This window comes from Amphibalanus amphitrite, unplaced genomic scaffold (assembly GCF_019059575.1).
Source record: "Amphibalanus amphitrite isolate SeventyFive unplaced genomic scaffold, NRLGWU_Aamphi_draft 000077F_arrow, whole genome shotgun sequence".
NCBI lineage: Eukaryota > Metazoa > Arthropoda > Thecostraca > Balanomorpha > Balanidae > Amphibalanus > Amphibalanus amphitrite.
The window spans coordinates 35,245-57,341 of NW_024881573.1; the positions used below are offsets into that span (position 1 = coordinate 35,245).

General features: G+C 49.7%; 1 protein-coding gene across 2 annotated transcripts in view; it reads right to left on the reverse strand.

Moving 5' to 3' along the window:
* Nucleotides 1-22,097, reverse strand: part of LOC122379407 (fibulin-2-like) — a 222,546-nt gene that overhangs the window by 34,709 nt on the left and 165,740 nt on the right. Inside the window, exon 12 of one of the 2 annotated variants that reach the window (XM_043361616.1) lies at nt 685-828. The exons of the other annotated variant lie outside the window; for it this stretch is intronic. Coding sequence (XP_043217551.1) covers nt 685-828 — 144 coding nt within the window. The remainder of the gene's footprint in view (nt 1-684; nt 829-22,097) is intronic. 2 annotated transcript variants of the gene reach the window in all.

Below are 22,097 nucleotides of genomic sequence, written 5' to 3' on the forward strand. Positions count from 1 at the left end.
TGTGTCAGAGCCACGGCTGTCTGTCTCCATCATACGCCGGTGCAAAGATGCAGCAGACAGAAAGATAGCAGAGGCTCTGGCCATTCGGGACAGGCGTCCCAGTCTGAACAATCAGTTAGATACATGGCCTCTACTAGGGTAGCCCTCTGGTGTCTGACCGACATGGTGTGTGGTATAGGTTTCTGGCCTCTGCAGTCTGCACATCGTCTCCTATTGCTGTTGTGTGTTTGTTCTTCGCTCTACCGTACTGTTACATGTATTTGTTATCATATGTATAAAATGTAGTCAACGTATGTTATAGGTTCTTCCAATGTTCTTATATAGGACAAGATTTGACTATCGGCTGGCGTTTGTTCCCGTGGTAAAGTCGCACGTGTCTCTTTCTTTCTTGCATTTTGTTAAACCTAAAGTTGTATGTGTGTACTCTGATGATGCCGCAAGGCGAAATATCAGTATTATTTTAATATATCCAATTTTGTGCATTATTTGAACATTAATATGAGCAAAGGCTACTACTTCTCGTATTACATAGTATATATAACGATGCTCATCACAGCCATCCATTTCATTTGAACAGAGTGTCCTTGCAAAAACAGCGTTCCAGTGGAATGGGCGTCCCAGCGTCCCAGTGCAGCGGCCGGCAGCGGTCGAGCAGGCAGTGCTTTGCTCTGGGTCGGGGTTTACCCTCGCAGTCGACGCCGTAGAGGAGGCTGGGCCGGTAGCCGGGCGGACAGCGCGCTGGCGGCCGGCACCTGAAGCTGCCCATCTGGTTGATGCACTCGTCTCCCAGCGGGCAGTTGTCCAGGCCCTCGGCGCACTCGTCCACATCTCGCGGGGTTCAGGGGCGACCGTCAGTGCCCGCCCGCTGTAGGACTCTCCACACGCAAGCGCCCGCGCGCGCGCACGCACGCACGCACGCACACACACACACTTTGGGTTTAGGCTCACTGAGGAGTATACGAGACACTCAATACAGTGTACGTTACCAGTAAAACGCCTTTTGGGGCGACCAACGGAGCGAGCGAGAGGGTGGGCCTTGTATGTGCGAAATTGCGAGGGGTACCTCCAACTATCTTGTAAATGTGCACTGCACCCTACTAACCGGTCCCTGGCGATGTGCCAAATTTGAGCGCAATCGGCCTAGCCGTTCTCGAGATCTGGAAACGGCACCCTGCACGTGCGCGCGTGCATGATAGGTCCCAATTGACTTTTTGCACGGCACCCTGCCAAACGGTCCCTAACCATGTACCAAATTTCAGCGCAATCGGTTCAGCCGTTCTCGAGATCTGGAATCGACCCCTGCACGTGCGCACGTGCAGCAGCACCCCAACTGTGGCACACGGATATGCACTGCCTAGTGGGTGCCTACCTACATGCCAACTTTCAGCGCAATCGGCCCAGTAGTTACCGAGATATTGCAATTGTTACAAAACTGACACCTCTTCGTTTTGCAAGTGTCACGTGCATAAGGAGCCAACCACATGCATCGGGAATTGTCCAATACCTACTTGGTAGAAGGAATGAAGCTACCCTACAAAAATTACCGCATGTAAATCGGTCAAGTGGTTGCTGAGATATAAGCCTCGCAAAAGCGTCCGCACGGCCGGCCGGCCGCTCATACTCAGAAATTTCCGTTAAAGGGACCCTCCCAGTTCCCACCTTCAAAAAAGTTCATGAATTGGCATGAAAGTGATGTCGCTCGGTTCATAAAGAGCGGAAACGAATATCTACCAAATTTAATCGAAAAATATTCGCCGGTTCTCAAGATATAAGACTTTAAACTTTGTTTACTTTTTGGGATCTCCGCTGTTCCTAGCGACTTTGTTTGAAAGTGCGGCACTTGTTGCACGCAAAGTAGCATATACCACCGCGTGCTACCAAATGTTTTAGTAAAAGATTTAAAATCGTTAGATCTGCGCTGACGTCACACATTCAGAGGGGGCATTCTAATGCATTAGCCCTTCTGAGTCTGAATCTAAGTGTTGCAACTTTGAAATTAGGTATTTTCGGTTTGAGGCATTTCTCGATCTTGTGAGTGCTCAAACCGGTAAGTGCAAGCTAGGAACCCCATTTTGGCTGTCTCAACTGAAAACCAATGTTAAAGGAAATAGTTCACTTTCCTGAAATTAGGATTTTGCTATGGATTTATGATTTTTTATGCTCAAAATGATCAGAAAATAAAATAAAACCTTTCTGTAAAAACAATTATTTTCCATATTTTACTATAGGAAGAACTATATTCTATGTAGAATGATGTTTTGACGCGGAAGCTTATTACGCGTTGACCAATCACTTTGCGTAGTTCAAACCTACGCAGTACGCATGCTGCATTGGCTGTAAGCAGCATGCTGATTGGCTGACGATGACGTGACTGCATTCCTTTCTAAGACACCACCAGACACCACATTCCTGCCTTAGACACTCTTTTTGGAACGGGAAATTGAATATTTTTGCTTAGGGTGATCGTTGGGCCGTAAAAGCTTATGATTTGTGCTAGTCTCAGCGCAAGCTACAAGACTGCTATTTCAGTTCAAAACCCCATGTTAAAAGTGAACCATTTCCTTTAACCCGCGACCCGCTGGGGGGGGGGGGGGCAGAATCTGACCCCCTCCCGTTTTTCACTAATAACTTCTAAACGCGTTACGCCAGCGACGTCAAACTTTCAGTACCTTATCATACATCAATTTGACATGTTCTCTGAAAATTTGAGCGAAATCCGTCGGAATTTTTTTGAGAAATTGACGTTTTAATGACGTCATGTTTGCAATTTTCGCCTAAAAAACGGCAAAATTTCAAACGCCGCTAACATCTTCATTTTTTAAAGAAATCAAGACATAACAAAAAAGGTTATACGTGATTCTACATTGTCTATCAAATGGCTATCTCGGTTTTTTGAAAATTTTGGATTTTGGCCCAATTTTTTTTTTCTAAAAAAAAAACTGATTTTTTTGGGAAAATAATTAAAAAATCCAAAATTTTGAGTGTATCGAAAAAACCGGAATATATGTCAGAGAAGTAGTCCATGTGCACCTACATACCAATTTTTAGAAGAATCGGTTAAAACATGTGGGAGTTATTCAAAATTTTATGACGTCACGACACACATTTTTTTTAAATAAAATGATTTGTTTGGAAGTTCTAGACCTCGTCCGGAAACAAAAATAGCACCATTCGATTCGCCGTGAAAAACTGCATCAGATAGACACCTTTTTAGGCCTTAACAATCAACTTCAAAATTTGACCTCACTTGACCTGACCTTGACCTGACCTCGACCTGAAATTCATCCAAAGGTGGTCCATATCACTTATTGAGTGTGCCTATTAAATTCTATGAGTAAAATGACCCATAAAACATGTGTCGCACATGCCCTTTTCTATATTTTGTTTTTGGTGACCTGACCTGACCTGACCTGACCTTGACCTTGACCTTTGAATGACATTGTGTACAACGAATATTGTCTTGGTAGTCTAAGAACACGTTTTGGGCAATCAGTCTCAGTCCATTCTTCGGCAACTACGGTGCAAGGCCGATACTGTAGAAACTTGCATTTTGTACCCTTGACCTGACCTTGACCTGACCTCTGACCTACTTAAGCAAAAAAAAAAATTGGGCTCTGAAGGATCCGCCTTGTTGAGAGCTTTCGATTGCCGTTTTCCGCGTCTTTCTACGACCATCGGTTCGGAAGTTAGACAGATGGGGGGGGGGGCAGAATCTGCCCCCCCCCCCCCCCACAGCAGGGCGCGTATGGCTGAATAGCCCAGCGGGGCGCGGGTTAAGGTGGGATGGACACTTAAATCTAAGAAAGACTACGTTCGCTTCGCTCGCTCCGTAACAAAGTGTCTGATGCTAGCATCTGCGGATTATTTTCAATTGTTAGATACCGTGTGTCTGGCGCTAGTTACTGATATCATTCATTCAGATTGTGATGTAAATGAGAGGTATGAGCTTAAAATATTCAACTAAAGATATTTAATGTAGCGTTTTGATGATGATCTGTCTAATTTTGGTGTTTTCACAATTTTAAAGGGATTATGAGTTCTTTTCTAAATTTCGGAGTTATTCAGTGAAACGTATTAAGAAAGGTGGCTGAAGCCCCAACCAAAAGTCATTCGTCTCTAAATCGCCTAATTTTTAAATGACAGCCCTCCAAAGTTCGATCCGTCTGCCAGCCGCTACTTTTGACGGTCTACACAAAAAACATCCCTATAAGCCGATTGGCTTAACACTAGCTAGAGAATTGTCCACCGCTATATTAATGTGAGGTTTTACCAATTTCAACAGATGGCTTTGACTGACGATTTTTAAATACGGAATGATCCAGGGGTAGACAGCAAAAGATAAACTTGCGGCTGCAGGGAACACAAAACATGTAAGCTACATTCCAAGTTTAATTGTAGCCTCGCAAATCATCATCATCATCATCATCATCAGTAACTTACTATTTGAACAGGATCCATCTGTCTGTCTGTTTGTCCGCACATCGTGTAGTGGGTTCAATTTCACTCGCCTACAGGGCAGACGGTACGGCGCAGGGGGCTGAAATTTGCACACCTTATAGGTGACAGAGCGGGTCAGCGCCTTTTCTAGGTTCCGACTCGCTGGGGTGCACGGTTCGCGCGTGGGGCGCGCTGGAAGAACGCCGATGAAATTTTGATCGGTTTGAGAGCCGGGGTCGACAAACTTTGTGAGCTAGATGCATGGCGATCGGTGGAGGGTGCCTCGCATTGGCGGATGGGCAAGTTTTTAATTTGAATAAAAAGTGACGAGGGAATGTGTTGATTTTCGTTCAATGGGAACAGTTTGTGATGGAATTCACAAATGCACCGCGTTTGCCGCAAGGCGTCACATTGGTCACAAGGCGTCATTTTTGCCGCAAATCGCACAGTTTTGTCAAATATGGTCCGATATGGGTGCAATTTGGTGCAACGATGCATGGTCAATCACCGGGATAAAATGCGCCACGTTTGCCGCAATGCGCCACATTTGTCACAAAGCGCCATTTCCAAAAAATATGATTAAGGGTAATGGAATGGCACGAATAGGGGCAGGGCTGGGAACACTTTACGTCTGCTTGTTTTTTAGTACCTATTGGATTCAATTAGTCTGTGACCTGACATGACCCAGTGGTAGGTAGTGGTAGTGGTAGTGGTAGTGGTAGTGGTAGTGGTAGGGGTAGGGGTAGGGGTAGGGGTAGGGGTAGTGGTAGTGGTAGGAGTAGTGGTAGGGGTAGGTGTAGTGGTAGTGGTAGGGGTAGTAGTAGGGGTAGGGGTAGTATAGTTCGTTTTTCTTAAGTTCGACCCTCACTGTAATCGTCTCTTTGAACACAGCACGAGAATCGCTGGCTGAATTACTGAGAAAACTGGCTGGCGCACATTGATTTCACAGACGATTAATTTTACTCAAAATTATTTCTCCCTGGCTCTTATTTTCCAGACTGCTAGCTCGTATTTGCCTTTATATACAACCCCACAGGGATAGACGTCTTGTCAGAAAATATAAATGAACTGATCAATAGATCGCACGGCGTTTAACAGAACGGTATATCATCGGTCTTAAAAATCTTATTTGGAAAATATTATTCATGTCTCCAGTACAATGTGCGCTAACCAGTTTTCTAAGTAATTCAGCTAGCAATTCTCGTGCTATGTTCAAAAAGATGTTTACAGTGAGGGTCGAACTTAAAAAAACGAACTATAGTAGGGGTACTTGTAGGGGTAGTAGTAGGAGTAGTAGTAGGGGTAGTGGTAGGGGTAGGAGTATGGGTACTGGGTAGTAGTAGTGGTAGGGGTAGGGGTAGATGTAGTGGTAGTGGTAGGGGTAGGGGTAGTGGTAGGGGTAGTTGTAGGGGTAGTTGTAGGGGTAGTGGTAGGGGTAGTGGTGGAGGCAAAAGTAGAACAGTGGCCCGTGCTGATCCCATCGAACGAGAGTTGACCTATGTGACCTGGCCTCACCCAAAGTGACCGGGGCTGACCCCTTTGACCCGTCTTGACCCCGTATCAGCCAAATTTCATCTAGCAAAGGCCTCAGAACAGTTCTTCTTAAATTCTCTTCACATTTCCGTCCATATCTATGCTTCTAGACGACACATCGATTTGAATCGAACACCATTCGAAAGCAAATTGGCTGGTGCCGCAATTTTTTCCTACCACGCAGCAAAGCAAGTGGCGCAGCCGCTTGTCTAACTTACTATTCCAACAGAATCCGTCTGTCTGTGAGTGTGTGTGTGTGTGTGTCCGCCACGTCGTGTAGTGGGTTCAATTCCACTCGCCTACAGGGCAGATGGTATGCCGTAGGAGGTTGAAATTTGCACACCTTATAGGTGACAGAGCGGGTCAGCGCCTTTTCTAGGTTTCGACTCGCTGCGGTGCACGGTTGGCACGTGGCGCGCGCTGGAAGAACGCCAATGAAATTTTGCTCGGTTCTCAGATCTTCATTGAGAGCCGAGGTCGACGAACTTTGTGAGCTAAATGCATGCCGATCGGCGGCGGGTGCCTCGCATTGGCGGATTGGCAAGTTATTGATTTTGATAAATAGTGGCGAAAAAATGTGTAGAATTTCGTTCGATGGGAACCGTTTGTGATATGAGTATACAAATGCACCGCGTTTACCGCAATGCGCCATTTGCGTCACAGGGCGTCATTTTTGCCACAAATCGCACAACTTTGTCAAATACCTATGGTCCGATAAAGCCAAAGGTACAATTTGGTGCCGGAATGCATGCTCGAACGAAAGGTACAGGTGCGCCGCATTTGCTGCAATGCCCCAAATTTGTCACAATGCGCCATTTTGAGTCGCAAATTGCAAAATGGCCATAATTTTGTCAAATATGGTCCGATTAGGGTACAAACTACAACTTGGTGCCAGGATGCATGCACAACCAACAGGTTCAGATGCGCCGCATTTGCCGGAATGCGCAACAATTATCTCAGGGCGTCATTTTTGCCGCAAATCGCACAGTTTTGTCAAATATGGTCCGATATGGGTGCAATTTGGTGCAAAGATGCATACTCAATCACCGGGTGAAAATGCACCGCGTTTGCTGTAACACGCCACATTTGTCACAAAGCGCCATTTCCGACAAAATCGATTAAGGGTAATGGAATGGCACGAATAGGAGCGGGGCTAGATCTTTTAAATTCTGATCTTTTTAAAACGTTTATTGGATCCAATTAGTATGTGACCTGACATGACCCAGTGGTAGGTAGTGGTAGTGGTAGGGGTAGTGGTAGTGGTAGGAGGTAGGGGTAGGGGTAGGGGTAGGGGTAGGGGTAGGGGTAGGGGTAGGGGTAGGGGTAGGGGTAGGGGTAGGGGTAGGGGTAGAGGTAGTGGTAGGAGTAGTAGTAGGGGTAGGGGTAGGGGTAGTGGTAAGGGTAGTAATAGTGGTAGGGGTAGTAGTACGGGTAGTAGTAGGAGTAGTAGTAGGGGTAGTGGTAGGGGTAGGGGTGGTGGTAGGGGTAGATGCAGTGGTAGGGGTAGGGGTAGGGTAGTGTTAGGGGCAGTGGTAGGGGTAGTGGTAGGTGTAGGGTTAGTGGTAGGGATAGTGGTAGGGGAGGGGTAGTGGTGGAGGCAAAAGTTGAACAGTGGCCCGGGCTGATCCCATCGGACGAGAGGTGACCTTTGTGACCTGGCCTCACCCAAAGTGACCGGGGCTGACCTCTTTGACCCGTCTTGACCCCGTATCAGCCAAATTTCATCCAACAAAGGCCTCAGAACAGTTCTTTTTAAATTCTCTTCACATTTCCGTCCATATCTATGCTTCTAGACGACACATCGATTTGAATCGAACACCATTCGAAAGCAAATTGGCTGGTGCCGCAATTTTTTCCTACCACGCAGCAAAGCAAGTGGCGCAGCCGCTTGTTGTTCCTAAGATAAGAATACAAAGCATAACCACGACTGAATACGTGAAGAATCATTTACCTTTTCCTCGAAAATGTAAAAACAATGCCAAAAGTTATATTCAATGCGGTGAGCTTTTTGCTACAAGCCTTTGCCAAACCAACAAAATGACACGATACAAAATTTAAAATTCATGTCCACATGCAACACCCTATAGCCCAACCGACACAAGATAAACCAAACACCTGCCGATCGAAAATACCCCTTTTCGCGTTGCGGAGCACGTGGGTCACCCTAGTTGTTACGCTAAAGGAATTATAACATAGCTCTTAACGACAGTGACTACATAAATGGCCCAACCTGTCAATAGCCTGAAAATGTAATCTTATCACAGCAACCATTTAGTATGAGAGTGCGTCTCCGAGATGCGAGATCTAGGTGTTCTCGACTCAAATGGCATTTGGTGTACGCAGTGACAGAGTCGTGGAATGTGCGCAAACTGGGTACCTATGTAGGTGCCATCCTATTTACTCTTTGTGTCATATCATCCCAGACTACCGCTGACTTGTTTGGCGGGGAAGTTACCTTCAAGTGAGAGGCTCTCGCGTCGGTTTGCACGCCTTATGAGGCTCGTATTTTTAACTTCTATTTTTTTTAAGCTGCTGTAGCTACATTTAGCATGTATGCATGTCTTGACCTGATTTATTTAGTTTAAATATCCATTTGACTAGGATTTGGCGTTATTTGAAACGCTCAGTTTTTGCAGCGAGCTTTTCCTGTTAGGGCCTGCGAGATACCCGCGGAAACACATATCTCTTCAGCATTGCGCGCCACACAGGAATGCGGCTGATTCACGTGCTTTTGTGAGCGAGGTGCTTCCCTCCGGGAGAAATTCGCCGTCCCCATATGCTTAACACAGAGCCGAGCGGCGGCTGACAGGTGGCCGGCTCTCGGGAGATCGGCAGCCGACACTCGAAAAATCGACAACCCGCCGCTGAATGCGCGTGCGGCAGTGCTGAGCCGAGTCGTTCCCACGGTCTGAGGTACCCCCAGTTTGAAGATTCGGCCTTAGAATATGTAGTTTTAAATACGTAGTTTGACGTACATCTCGGAAAAGTGAGATACGGCCAGAAATGAGTGTGGGTCCCTCCGTTCTGAAGATTCTGATCGACGCCGATTGAAATAATTCGCCGTGCATATCTCGGCTTATTGACGACCGATTGACACGGGATAAACACCGATCGATACCAAATGGCTCTGTGTGTGTGTGGGGGGGGGGAGGGGGTAGAGTGGCAAGTTTTCCTACCCGACGAACCCGGAATTATCCCGAGGGGGTAGGTGTGGGAGTAGAGTCGGGGGAACGGGGGGGGGGGGGCGAGTGCAAGTACCAAGTACTTTCGCAAGTACCAAGCAAGTACCAAGTACTTTTACAAGTACCAAGCAAGTACCAAGTACTTATGCAAATACCAAGCAAGTACCAAGTACTTTGGCAAATACCGAGTACTTATGCAAATACCAAGCAAGTACCAAGTACTTTGGCAAGTACCGAGTACTTTGGCAAGTACCAAGCAAGTACCAAGTACTTTTGCAAGTTCAACAAGTTTTTCGTGAATATCTAAGCTTCTAGACGTCCGATTAACACGGGACGAACACCAATCGATCCCAAATTTTCTCCCTCATACTTTGATTGCCAAAGCGACGCGGAGCGAGCCAAGATATCTTGTTTAAATATCCATTTGACTAGGATTGCGGGTTTTTTGAAGCGCTGAGTTTTTGCAGCGAGCTTTTTCTCTTAGGGCCTGCGAGATACCCGCGGAAACACATATCTCTTCAGCATTGCGCGCCACACAGGAATGCGGCTGATTCACGTGCTTTTGTGAGCGAGGTGCTTCCCTCCGGGAGAAATTCGCCGTCCCCATATGCTTAACACGGAGCCGAGCGGCGGCTGACAGGTGGCCGGCTCTCGGGAGATCGGCAGCCGACACTCGAAAAATCGACAAGCCGCCGCTGAATGCGCGTGCGAAGATGAGCGGGGTGCCGCCGTTCCGGAGAGACGGCTGGAAAATTCCACCGGCCGGCCCGGCGGCAGTGTGTTGGGCGGCGGGCGGCGGGGCGGGGTTTCCCCGTCCAGCGGCCGGCAGCGCTGAGCCGAGTCGTTCCCACGGTCTGGCGGCCAGCTGGGTGGGGGCGGGGTGGGGAGTGGGGCGGCCGATTGCCAGCCGCTTCTCCACGGGTAGGTGCTGCCACCTGCGCAGTAGTTCCACTGGCGGCCGCCAGGCCCGTGTGCGGGCCGTGCGCGGTAGTTCCGCCAGCGGCCGCCAGAGGTCACGCGCGTCGTGTCTAACCTGACGAAGCTACAAAAAGTTAGAAAACTTTGATAAGAGGGACGGTAAAGCCACAATTCCAACGCTGAATGTTGGGCAAAAGCAAAGGGATCCAACACAGCCATCTGTATTTACTGTATTTACCCTTTTCTGTCAGCGATAAGCCCCAGCAATCGCACCGCTGTAAAACTCGCAAGCTGTTCACCGTGCAGGGTATTGCATTATAACCACCCACCGGCTCTCTCTACGTATGTGTAATCGCTTAATAGGTAGGACGCTAAAACAAGTTAGAAATGATAGGTAGGTGAAACAAAATACAAATTGGGAACAAGTATAATTCAAATTACAAATAATTCATTGGAACAAATCAAAATTATCTGAGATCAAGGCAAATTCGCAAAGTCTTTGATCGACTAAAGACGTCTGATTTAAACGTCGGAAAGGAACAAGTTCTTTGCGGTATTTAGGCAAGTAAATACCAAGTACTTTGGCAGGTTTTCAGTACATTAGCAAGTTTTCAGTACATTACCAAGTAGCAGGTGATACAGCAAGCTGGCAGGTACTTTGGCAGGTTCAACAAGTTTTTCGTGAATATCTAAGCTTCTAGACGTCCGATTAACACGGGACGAACACCAATCGATCCCAAATTTTCTCCCTCATTTAAATATCCATTTGACTAGGATTTGGCGTTATTTGAAACGCTCAGTTTTTGCAGCGAGCTTTTCCTGTTAGGGCTTGCGAGATAGGCGCGGAAACACATATCTCTTCAGCATTGCGCGCCACACAGGAATGCGGCTGATTCACGTGCTTTTGTGAGCGAGGTGCTTCCCTCCGGGAGAAATTCGCCGTCCCCATATGCTTAACACAGAGCCGAGCGGCGGCTGACAGGTGGCCGGCTCTCGGGAGATCGGCAGCCGACACTCGAAAAATCGACAAGCCGCCGCTGAATGCGCGTGCAGCAGTGCTGAGCCGAGTCGTTCCCACGGTCTGAGGTACCCCCAGTTTGAAGATTCGGCTGTAGAATATGTAGTTTTAAATACGTAGTTTGACGTACATCTCGGAAAAGTGAGATACGGTCAGAAATGAGTGTGGGTCCCTCCGTTCTGAAGATTCTGATCGACGCCGATTGAAATAATTCGCCGTGCATATCTCGGCTTATTGACGACCGATTGACACGGGATAAACACCGATCGATACCAAATGGCTCTGTGGGGGGGGGAGTAGAGTGGCAAGTTTTCCTACCCGACGAACCCGGAATTATCCCGAGGGGGTAGGTGTGGGAGTAGAGTCGGGGGAACGGGGGGGGCGAGTGCAAGTACCAAGTACTCTCGCAAGTACCAAGCAAGTACCGAGTACTTTTACAAGTACCAAGCAAGTACCAAGTACTTATGGAAATACCAAGCAAGTACCAAGTACTTTGGCAAGTACCGAGTACTTTGGCAAGTACCAAGCAAGTACCAAGTACTTTTGCAAGTTCAGCAAGTTTTTCGCCAATATCGAAGCTTCTAGACGTCCGATCGTCACCGGAAAAACACCATTCGATCCCAAATTTTCTCCCGAATCTTTTTATGGCCAAAGCGACGCGGAGCGAGCCAAGATATCTTGTTTAAATATCCATTTGAGTAGGATTGCGGGTTTTTTGAAGCGCTGAGTTTTTGCAGCGAGCTTTTTCTCTTAGGGCCTGCGAGATACCCGCGGAAACACATATCTCTTCAGCATTGCGCGCCACACAGGAATGCGGCTGATTCACGTGCTTTTGTGAGCGAGGTGCTTCCCTCCGGGAGAAATTCGCCGTCCCCATATGCTTAACACGGAGCCGAGCGGCGGCTGACAGGTGGCCGGCTCTCGGGAGATCGGCAGCCGACACTCGAAAAATCGACAAGCCGCCGCTGAATGCGCGTGCGGCAGTGCTGAGCCGAGTCGTTCCCACGGTCTGAGGTACCCCCAGTTTGAAGATTCGGCTGTAGAATATGTAGTTTTAAATACGTAGTTTGACGTAAATCTCGGAAAAGTGAGATACGGCCAGAAATGAGTGTGGGTCCCTCCGTTCTGAAGATTCTGATCGACGCCGATTGAAATAATTCGCCGTGCATATCTCGGCTTATTGACGACCGATTGACACGGGATAAACACCGATCGATACCAAATGGCTCTGTGTGTGTGTGTGGGGGGGGGGGGGGAGTAGAGTGGCAAGTTTTCCTACCCGACGAACCCGGAATTATCCCGAGGGGGTAGGTGTGGGAGTAGAGTCGGGGGAACGGGGGGCGAGTGCAAGTACCAAGTACTTTCGCAGTACCAAGCAAGTACCAAGTACTTATGGAAATACCAAGCAAGTACCAAGTACTTTGGCAAATACCGAGTACTTATGCAAATACCAAGCAAGTACCAAGTACTTTGGCAAGTACCGAGTACTTTGGCAAGTACCAAGCAAGTACCAAGTACTTTTGCAGGTTCAGCAAGTTTTTCGCCAATATCGAAGCTTCTAGACGTCCGATCGTCACCGGAAAAACACCATTCGATCCCAAATTTTCTCCCGAATCTTTTTATGGCCAAAGCGACGCGGAGCGAGCCAAGATATCTTGTTTAAATATCCATTTGAGTAGGATTGCGGGTTTTTTGAAGCGCTGAGTTTTTGCAGCGAGCTTTTTCTCTTAGGGCCTGCGAGATACCCGCGGAAACACATATCTCTTCAGCATTGCGCGCCACACAGGAATGCGGCTGATTCACGTGCTTTTGTGAGCGAGGTGCTTCCCTCCGGGAGAAATTCGCCGTCCCCATATGCTTAACACGGAGCCGAGCGGCGGCTGACAGGTGGCCGGCTCTCGGGAGATCGGCAGCCGACACTCGAAAAATCGACAAGCCGCCGCTGAATGCGCGTGCGAAGATGAGCGGGGTGCCGCCGTTCCGGAGAGACGGCTGGAAAATTCCACCGGCCGGCCCGGCGGCAGTGTGTTGGGCGGCGGGCGGCGGGGCGGGGTTTCCCCGTCCAGCGGCCGGCAGCGCTGAGCCGAGTCGTTCCCACGGTCTGGCGGCCAGCTGGGTGGGGGCGGGGTGGGGAGTGGGGCGGCCGATTGCCAGCCGCTTCTCCACGGGTAGGTGCTGCCACCTGCGCAGTAGTTCCACTGGCGGCCGCCAGGCCCGTGTGCGGGCCGTGCGCGGTAGTTCCGCCAGCGGCCGCCAGAGGTCACGCGCGTCGTGTCTAACCTGACGAAGCTACAAAAAGTTAGATAACTTTGATAAGAGGGACGGTAAAGCCACAATTCCAACGCTGAATGTTGGGCAAAAGCAAAGGGATCCAACACAGCCATCTGTATTTACTGTATTTACCCTTTTCTGTCAGCGATAAGCCCCAGCAATCGCACCGCTGTAAAACTCGCAAGCTGTTCACCGTGCAGGGTATTGCATTATAACCACCCACCGGCTCTCTCTACGTATGTGTAATCGCTTAATAGGTAGGACGCTAAAACAAGTTAGAAATGATAGGTAGGTGAAACAAAATACAAATTGGGAACAAGTATAATTCAAATTACAAATAATTCATTGGAACAAATCAAAATTATCTGAGACCAAGGCAAATTCGCAAAGTCTTTGATCGACTAAAGACGTCTGATTTAAACGTCGGAAAGGAACAAGTTCTTTGCGGTATTTAGGCAAGTAAATACCAAGTACTTTGGCAGGTTTTCAGTACATTAGCAAGTTTTCAGTACATTACCAAGTAGCAGGTGATACAGCAAGCTGGCAGGTACTTTGGCAGGTTCAACAAGTTTTTCGTGAATATCTAAGCTTCTAGACGTCCGATTAACACGGGACGAACACCAATCGATCCCAAATTTTCTCCCTCATACTTTGATTGCCAAAGCGACGCGGAGCGAGCCAAGATATCTTGTTTAGTTATTCATTTGAGTAGGATTTCGGGTTTTTTGAAACGCTGAGTTTTTGCAGCGAGCTTTTTCTCTTAGGGCTTGCGAGATAGCTGCGTGCACACATATCTCTTCAACATTGCGCGCCTCACAGGAATGCGGCTGATTCACGTGACAAACTCGGTGGCGGTCCCTCCGTTGCGGAGATTCGCCGCCGACCGCCCGACGACGGGAAAAACTGCCGAGTCTGCCGGCAGCTGCTGCCACCTGGACCGCAGTTGGGGCGGCCGGACCGGTGGCTGCTGCCACCTAGCGGTACAACCGCAGTCTAGCGCATACAAGACCGCAGCGTACACTTATCAAAGCATACATGGAAGTCGTAACATACAACGTTCAAAACATACAAAAAACAGACCAGGTAGTCGAAACATACAAAAGTGCAGTACCAAGTACATTTGCGAGTACCAAGCACTTTCGCAAGTACCAAGCAAGTACAAAGTACTTTTACAAGTACCAATCAAGTACCAAGTACTTATGCAAATACCAAGCAAGTAGCAAGTACTTTGGCAAATACCGAGTGCTTATGAAAATACCAAACAAGTACCAAGTACTTTGGCAAGTACCGATACTTTGGCAAGTACCAAGCAAGTACCAAGTACTTTTGCAAGTTCAGCAAGTTTTTCGCCAATATCGAAGCTTCTAGACGTCCGATCGTCACCGGGAAAACACCATTCGATCCCAAATTTTCTCCCGAATCTTTTTATGGCCAAAGCGACGCGGAGCGAGCCAAGATATCTTGTAGGTACCTATTTGTATGACTCCGCGTCATTGATTGGTCATGTCCTGTTGACGGCTGTACCAAATACAAAATACCGAATAGAGTATATAGCGCGCACGCACATGCAAACTACAAAACACGCACACAAACAAAGATTTCAGTGATCATCCGTCGTTTTTATTTCCAGAGATCCCATGCTTCACCTCCACACACATGTATATCTGGCGCGAAGACCCATCCCTCTGCTACAAGTTACGCTTGTGGAAGGAGTCCTATAGGAATCATATTTGATAATCAGAGGCCATGATATGTGGCCTCTGATTACGAGCGAGCGAGCGCAGCGAGCGAAGCGAGTCTTTTCAATATAACGGAAAAATCTCAGTATGAGCGGCCCGGCCCGGCCCGGCCCGACCCGGCCTATAACGCTTTTGAGAGGCTTATATCTCAGCAACCGCTGGACCGATTGGCCTGCGGTCTTTTTTGCTGGGTAGCCCCATCCCTTCTACCCCGTAATTGACTACTTTCAGGGGCGGATCCAGGAAAACTCCAAGGGGAGGGTCACTGGCGGATCCAGGGGGGGGGGCATTAGGGGCATATGCCCCCCCCCCGACAGGAGCCTGGGGAGGGCATTCAGTACAAGTATGCCCCCCCCCGTTCAGACTTACGCTTCTTACGCCTATAACGAGGAACTAAATATAAATGGATTAGAAAGCCTTCCTAGTAACTACTTTTGTGATCAGAGTCGTTTTAGGAACCTCAATTTAGTTGTCATTGCTTTATATTGTCTAAAAGTATGTTGCTTCTTAGTTCTTACCACAGGGGAGTCATGCCGCTTCAACCCTTTTGACCGTATATTGTCTAACGACGGCACTCATATTGCGCAAACCAGGAATCGGTCGCCGCCTATGCTTGGGAATAGGGACGGTTAGAATATGATTTACCTGTATGGCCGCATCCAGTGCAGCGTAACCGGGGGGGGGGGGGGGGGGGGCACAAGGGGCGCGTGCCGCCTCATTAGATGCTTGGTGTTCTATGGGCCCGAGAGGCCCTGCAGTGCCAATTGGCCGCTCAGGGTCCAAGCGTGCCTTTATATTTCGACTGAGATAAGACCCGCAGGACTCGTGAGAGCACCTCACGGAGTCACGGGCTCCTGAGTCGCCACACATCACACATCTCCATAAGGGCCCCACTCCGGCTTCTGAGAGCCCTGTGCTGGCCTCTGAGTGACCTTGCTGACCTATTAAGCGTCAGCTCTAATTATGGTCCTGGCCCATACCCGCATGGAACGGCTCCACACCAGTGTCTCTGAGGGCCCATGACGGCGCCTGTGAGGGTCTCACACCAGCGCCTTTGAGGGCCTAACACCGCCAATCTGAGGGATTAACACCAATATTTCTTAAGGTCCTACATCGGCGGCGGCTCTGAGGGCCCCACACTGGCGCCTCTGAAGGTTTTACACAGGCGCATCTGACGGCTACCTACCTGCAACTCTGTGGGCCCCACACTGGTGACTCTGAGGGCTCCCAGTGACGCCGGAGAGCACCACGCCGGTCTCCAGGATCCCACAGGGCTCCTGAAGGCCTCTGCTGGCCCTTGCTGGTCTCTTGAAGACCCCTTGCCCCCATGCATGTGTCTCTGAGGAGTGAGGACTCCCACAACGATGCCTTTGAAAGTCTTCACCGGCGACTGTGAGGGCACCACACAGACACGTCTGAGGGCCCTACACCGCCACCTCTGAGACACCAGTGTCTCCTGAGGCCCCACATCGGCGACTCTGAGGGTCCCACACCGACGCCTCTGGGGCCCCACACCAGTGCCTCTGGCAGCCAGCCACCGGTAACTCTGTAGGTCCTACACCGGTGACTCTGAGGGCCCCACCGGCGTCTGAGAGTACCATGCCGATCTCTAAGGACTCCACAGGGCTCCTGAAGATACTGCCGGCCCTCACTTGCCGGCCTGTGAAGGCCCATTGTTGGCATCATACGGCCCGTTACCGGCCTCTGAGGGCCCTTTGTCGGTCTCTGATAGGTCCTACTGGGTTATTAAGCATTCGCATTTCGCACCAACAACTCCAAGGGCCCCGCACACAGCCATGTGTGAATGGTGTGGGCTTAGCGCCACACCAGTGTCTGAGGCACCACAACGGCGTCCATGTGAGGGCCTCACACCAGCACCTTAGAGAGCCCGCACACCGGCTCCTTTGTGGTTCCTGCACCAGTGCCTCTGAGGGCTCCACACCACTGCCTCTGGGGAACCCACACCGATACATTTGATGGTCCCACGCCAGTACCTCTTAAGGTTCCACACCGGCGGCCCTGGGTCGGCTCTATACACCAGTCATTCTGAGGGCCCCATCGGCCCCACCAATTTTCGTCGATTTCTGGCGCTGCCCGGGTATTTGTCCTAAAAGCCTCCTCCTCCTGGATCTGCCATTGGGGGGTCAGTTGTCGTACCATTTCTGTTTTTTATTTTAAAGAAAAAAAACTCGTGTCAAGGCTATGACGAAAAATAACTGGCCTAAATCCGATGAGAAAACAGGATTTGGGGGTACCCTAGGTTTGGTTCCGTGACCTGGTATGCCCCCCCCCGCGCTGAGACCCTGGATCCGCCAGTGGGGAGGGTCATGAATCGAAGTGGTGCCCCTACCTATACCCAAAATTAAAAACTCAACGGATTTCGTCCACTTCATTTTGGTGGTGCCCCCATTTTCAGGTTTTTTTTTTCTTTTTATTTTTTATTTTTAGTCAGTATCTTAACCCTATTCCTGGCGGGGGGGGGGGGGGCTCAGGAGCCCCCCCCCTGAGGTTTTTTTGGTTATTTCTCCCAAACGCGTTGAGCTAGGAAGCTCAAATTTTCTGACTTTTCCTAAAAGGCTTCTACGCAACATGTCTGAAAATTTTGAGTTGATCTGACCTCAGGTCAGGTCACCAGAGGCGGTTTGGTGACCCTACCAAAGAAAAGTTTGCAATCACGCCAGACCTAGAGTTTTTGACCGATCAATTTCTTCTCTTCAGGCTTTAGTTAGGGTACCAGTATGTGCAATTTGTATATCTCGGAATTTTGATATCGGTGACCTAAGGTCAGGTCAGTTTCGCGACCTCCCCATTATAAGTCAATGGGGGAAAAATCAACTCCCTGTTTTTACCACTAAAACGGGTCGGAATGGCCCCATATACCATACATGACTTCATATACGATCAACCTTCACTACCTTGAGGTCTGTTTTGCTGTTGGGCAGCTGTGAGGTCATGTGACGTCATCAAAGGTCACCAAAGGTTTTTGGCCAATAACTCCGTACAGGAACAAGATACAGACGCGTGGATGGTCTCATTGTGTTCAGCTCGTCAAGGCGCATCGAATGATATACATGATGACCTCGAGGTCACGTGACCTGAGGTCAACCTTTGACCTTGACATTTCGAGGTCAACATATATATCATTCGATGCGGATTGACGAGAGGATCACGATGATGCCCTTAGTTTGTTTCTATCTTGACTAATTCGAAAGTTATTCGAGAAAAACTCTCTCCATATCTAGCGCCGCCATTTTGACTTTTTCGACCCCTGTGACGTCATCTTTGACCTGACCTGAAAATGACCTTAGTAAAAATTGTAGATCTTGACCGTGCGTATCCGATGCCGTTTACCGTTTGTCGCTGCGATGTGTAGTTTTTGAGATCTGAAGGGGGGCCGAATCGGCCCCCCGCCAGTTTCTTGTCCCGGCGGAGCCCGCCAGGAATAGGGTTAACTCTTAGCCACAACCACATTTACCAGTTGTAAGCAAGTATATATGAATGTGCTATGTGTATATATGTTGTGGACGCTGAGTAGTGAGTACTTACCAGGAACGTTATCAGGTAAGCGAATCGTTGTCAGTCCGACGAACTTGACCCTGGCGTCTAAAGGGTCTGTCCTTGACACTTCAGGCTTGTCAGGGGCACCAAAGTCCTTCCAGGGACACCACAAACCTGTCAGGGGTACCTACGGCCTTGTAGGGGCGCCACAGGCCCGCCAGGGGCACCACAGGCCTGCCAGGAAGCAGGGGCACCACAGGTCTAGCAAGTATACACGACAGGCCTGTCAGGGGCACAACGGGCCTGTTGGGCCCATGAGCACCCCTAGGGGCAGGGGCACCACTGTTATAACTTAAGAGTTCGTTTATATATCTATGAAAAGGTAAACTGTATTCAATGGCTTCACATTTTTTTAGCACACACCCCACCCCGTGTTGTCCGAACATATCACGTAAATAATTTATCTCGTTCTCAGAACGTCGGGTAAATACACAGGTACCTCCAGTGAGGTCAGTGACCTCGCAGTCTGACATAACACTGTATCAGGGCATAACAACTCACGCCCCCTAAGAATGAAATGACCCCAGCCCAAGGTCAGCAGAGCCCGCCTGGAAGCGTATCGGTTTCCGCACTTCCCGGCCACTCCTAGTGACTATTCGATCTTCTCCAGGTGACGACTGAAGTTCAGGTGTAGAATCTTCCTTGTTATCAGACGACTCATTCCCTGCCGATTCATCGCCACTCTTGTAGCTGCATTCCGGTGCCTTTGGAGGGTGATCTTCTAAGTTTTCCAGATCGATGTCTTGAGTTGTTGGCTGGCGACCTTCCACTGATCCTCTCCTGGACCCGGCAGCTGACGGAACGTTTTGTCTATCGGAACCTCGCCATCCTGGTTCGTCTGCATATGTGCTACTGCACGGTGGGTGCTGATCAGCCCCTCTGCTTTTCTTCTCACCCAGGTCCTTAGGTCGCTCCCCGGACACCGTCCTTGACCCGACGTTTTCTGCTCTTGCAGATGGACTTGAGCGGCTCAGCGGAAGCAGCTGTCCTGCGTGACGCGACCATGTCAGGCCCTCTACCGTCACTTGGTAGGAAAGAGGTCCCGTTCGGCCGGTGACATGACCTTTCTTCCATTTACATCCACCAGCGTAGTTACGCACCAGCACCGGTTCTCCAGCCGTGTATTCCGGAAACCGCTTGCTGGCGTTCTCCATCTGCTTTGCTTGATAATTCATGACCTTTTCAGCTGGTCTCGGTTTGAGCAGGTCCAGTCGGGTTCTCATGACTCTTCCCATCATGGATTCGGCGGGTGCCACACCTGTCATACTGTGAGGTGTGTTCCGATATCCCATCAGGAATGATGACAGCTGTAGCTCAAGCGGACGGCCATCTCCGCTCATGAGACATGCCTTCAGATTTTTCTTGACAGTCTGCACCATCCTCTCGGCTAGCCCGTTGGACTGAGGTCGGTATGGTGCGACTCGTATGTGCTTGATTCCGAGCTTCATCATGAATTCTTCTAATTCTTTTGAGGTCAACTGAGCTCCGTTGTCAGTAACCACCTGTAATGGTATTCCCCATCTTGCGAATATTTTTGACAGTTCGCATATGGTTGCTTCAGCTGTAATGCTTCTCATGGTGACGATTTCCGGCCACTTGGAATGGCTATCGACCACTACCAGGTAGTAATATCCTCTAAAAGGTCCGGCAAAATCCAAGTGTAGACGCTCCCATGGGTTCTTAGTGCGCTCCCAGGGATGTAGAAATACCGCCGGTCTCTCGTTCTGTCCTGCTTGACATCCTGGGCAGCCGCTCACTAGATTTTTTATGTCATCGTCGATCCCCGGCCACCATACGTAGCTCCGGGTCAACATATTCATCTTACTGACCCCTGGGTGGCTGTCATGAAGTTCTTTCAGCACTTCTCGCCGGAGGCGTTCGGGGATGACTACCCGGTTTCCCCAGAGCACGCAGCCGTAGCTGAGAGACAACTCGTTCTTCTTGGATTCAAACGGTTGTAGCTCCGCTGGTCCTCGTTCCGACCAGCCGCTGTGGATATACTGGGCGACCCTTGAAAGCAGCTTATCCCGGCGTGTCGCTCGCCTGATGTCCTCACAGGTCAGCGGCTCCATCCTGTCCAACTGTTCCAGGAAGCACACTGAAGCGTCATCTTGCACGTTAGTCAGCTCCTCTGGCTCCCCCTGAACGGGAAGGCGTGATAGGAAGTCTGCCATCGGAATCTCCTCCGCCTTTCTATACTCTACATCATACGTGTAAGCTGCCAGAGTCAGCGCCCATCTCTGCATTCGGGCTGCTGCTAGTGCGGGAGACTGTGTCCTCGGTCCCAGCAGAGATGTGAGGGGCTTGTTATCCGTCACCAGTGTGAATTTTCTACCCCATAGGTACTGTTTGAATCGGGTGACACCAAATATGACAGCCAGTCCCTCCCGTTCAATTTGGGCGTAGTTCTTCTCCGCTTTTGTCAAGCTTCTTGAGGCGAACCTCACCGGTCGCTCGTTCCCATGGTGGTCCACTTGCATGAGAACAGCCCCTAATCCATGAGGACTGGCATCTGTGATCAATCTCACCGGCCTACTTCCGTCATAATGCGCCAAAACGGGAGCCTGGGCGAGTCTCTGCTTTAGCTCGTTAAAGCTGTCTTCCTCAGCTTCAGTCCATCGCCACTTATGTCCCTTTTGCAGCAACCGGTGTAGCGGGGCGGCCACCTTGGACATGTCAGCCACAAATCGGGCATAGAAAGTGGCCGCTCCCAGGAAGCTTCTCAGTTCACCGACATTCTGTGGTCTCGGCGCCTGCAGCACTGGGTCCACCTTTTCTTTCACCGTTCGGACGCCACTGCCGCTCAGCTCCACTCCCAGATACTGGAGTGACGTCATCATGAATTCACACTTCTTTCGTTGCAGGACTAGCTTCCATTTCTTCAACCTCTTCAGTGTTTCATCCAACCGCTCCAGAGTTTCATTGTCCGTTGCTCCCGCCACCAAGACATCGTCTAAGAAGCAGGTTACACCCGGAAGACCTTCCAGCACCTTTTCCATCGTGCTCTGGAATATGGCCGGTGATGCTGAGATGCCGTAAGGCAGGCGTTTCATTTTTAGAAGTCCTCTCGGGGTGTTGAGCACGGTCACCTTCTGGCTGTCCTCGTCAAGACGCATCTGTAAATAGGCCGTACTGAGATCCAGTTTGCAAAACTTCTTCATACCGGCCATTCTGGTCAGAATATCTTCTAGGCTTGGCATGGGCGTTTTTGGCACGTCCAGCTGCGGGTTTACTGTGAACTTATAATCCCCGCACAGTCTCACCCCGCCCCCAGGCTTCGGCACCACCACTAGAGGCGTTCCCCAGTCGGAGTACTCGATCCTTTCGGCGATTCCAGAGTCTTCCCACTTCTTGAGCTCCCTGTCAACCTCCTGTAAAGCGTATGGCACCGGCCTCACTCTCTTGAAAACAGGCTCCGCCATTTCTTTCAGCTTCAAATGA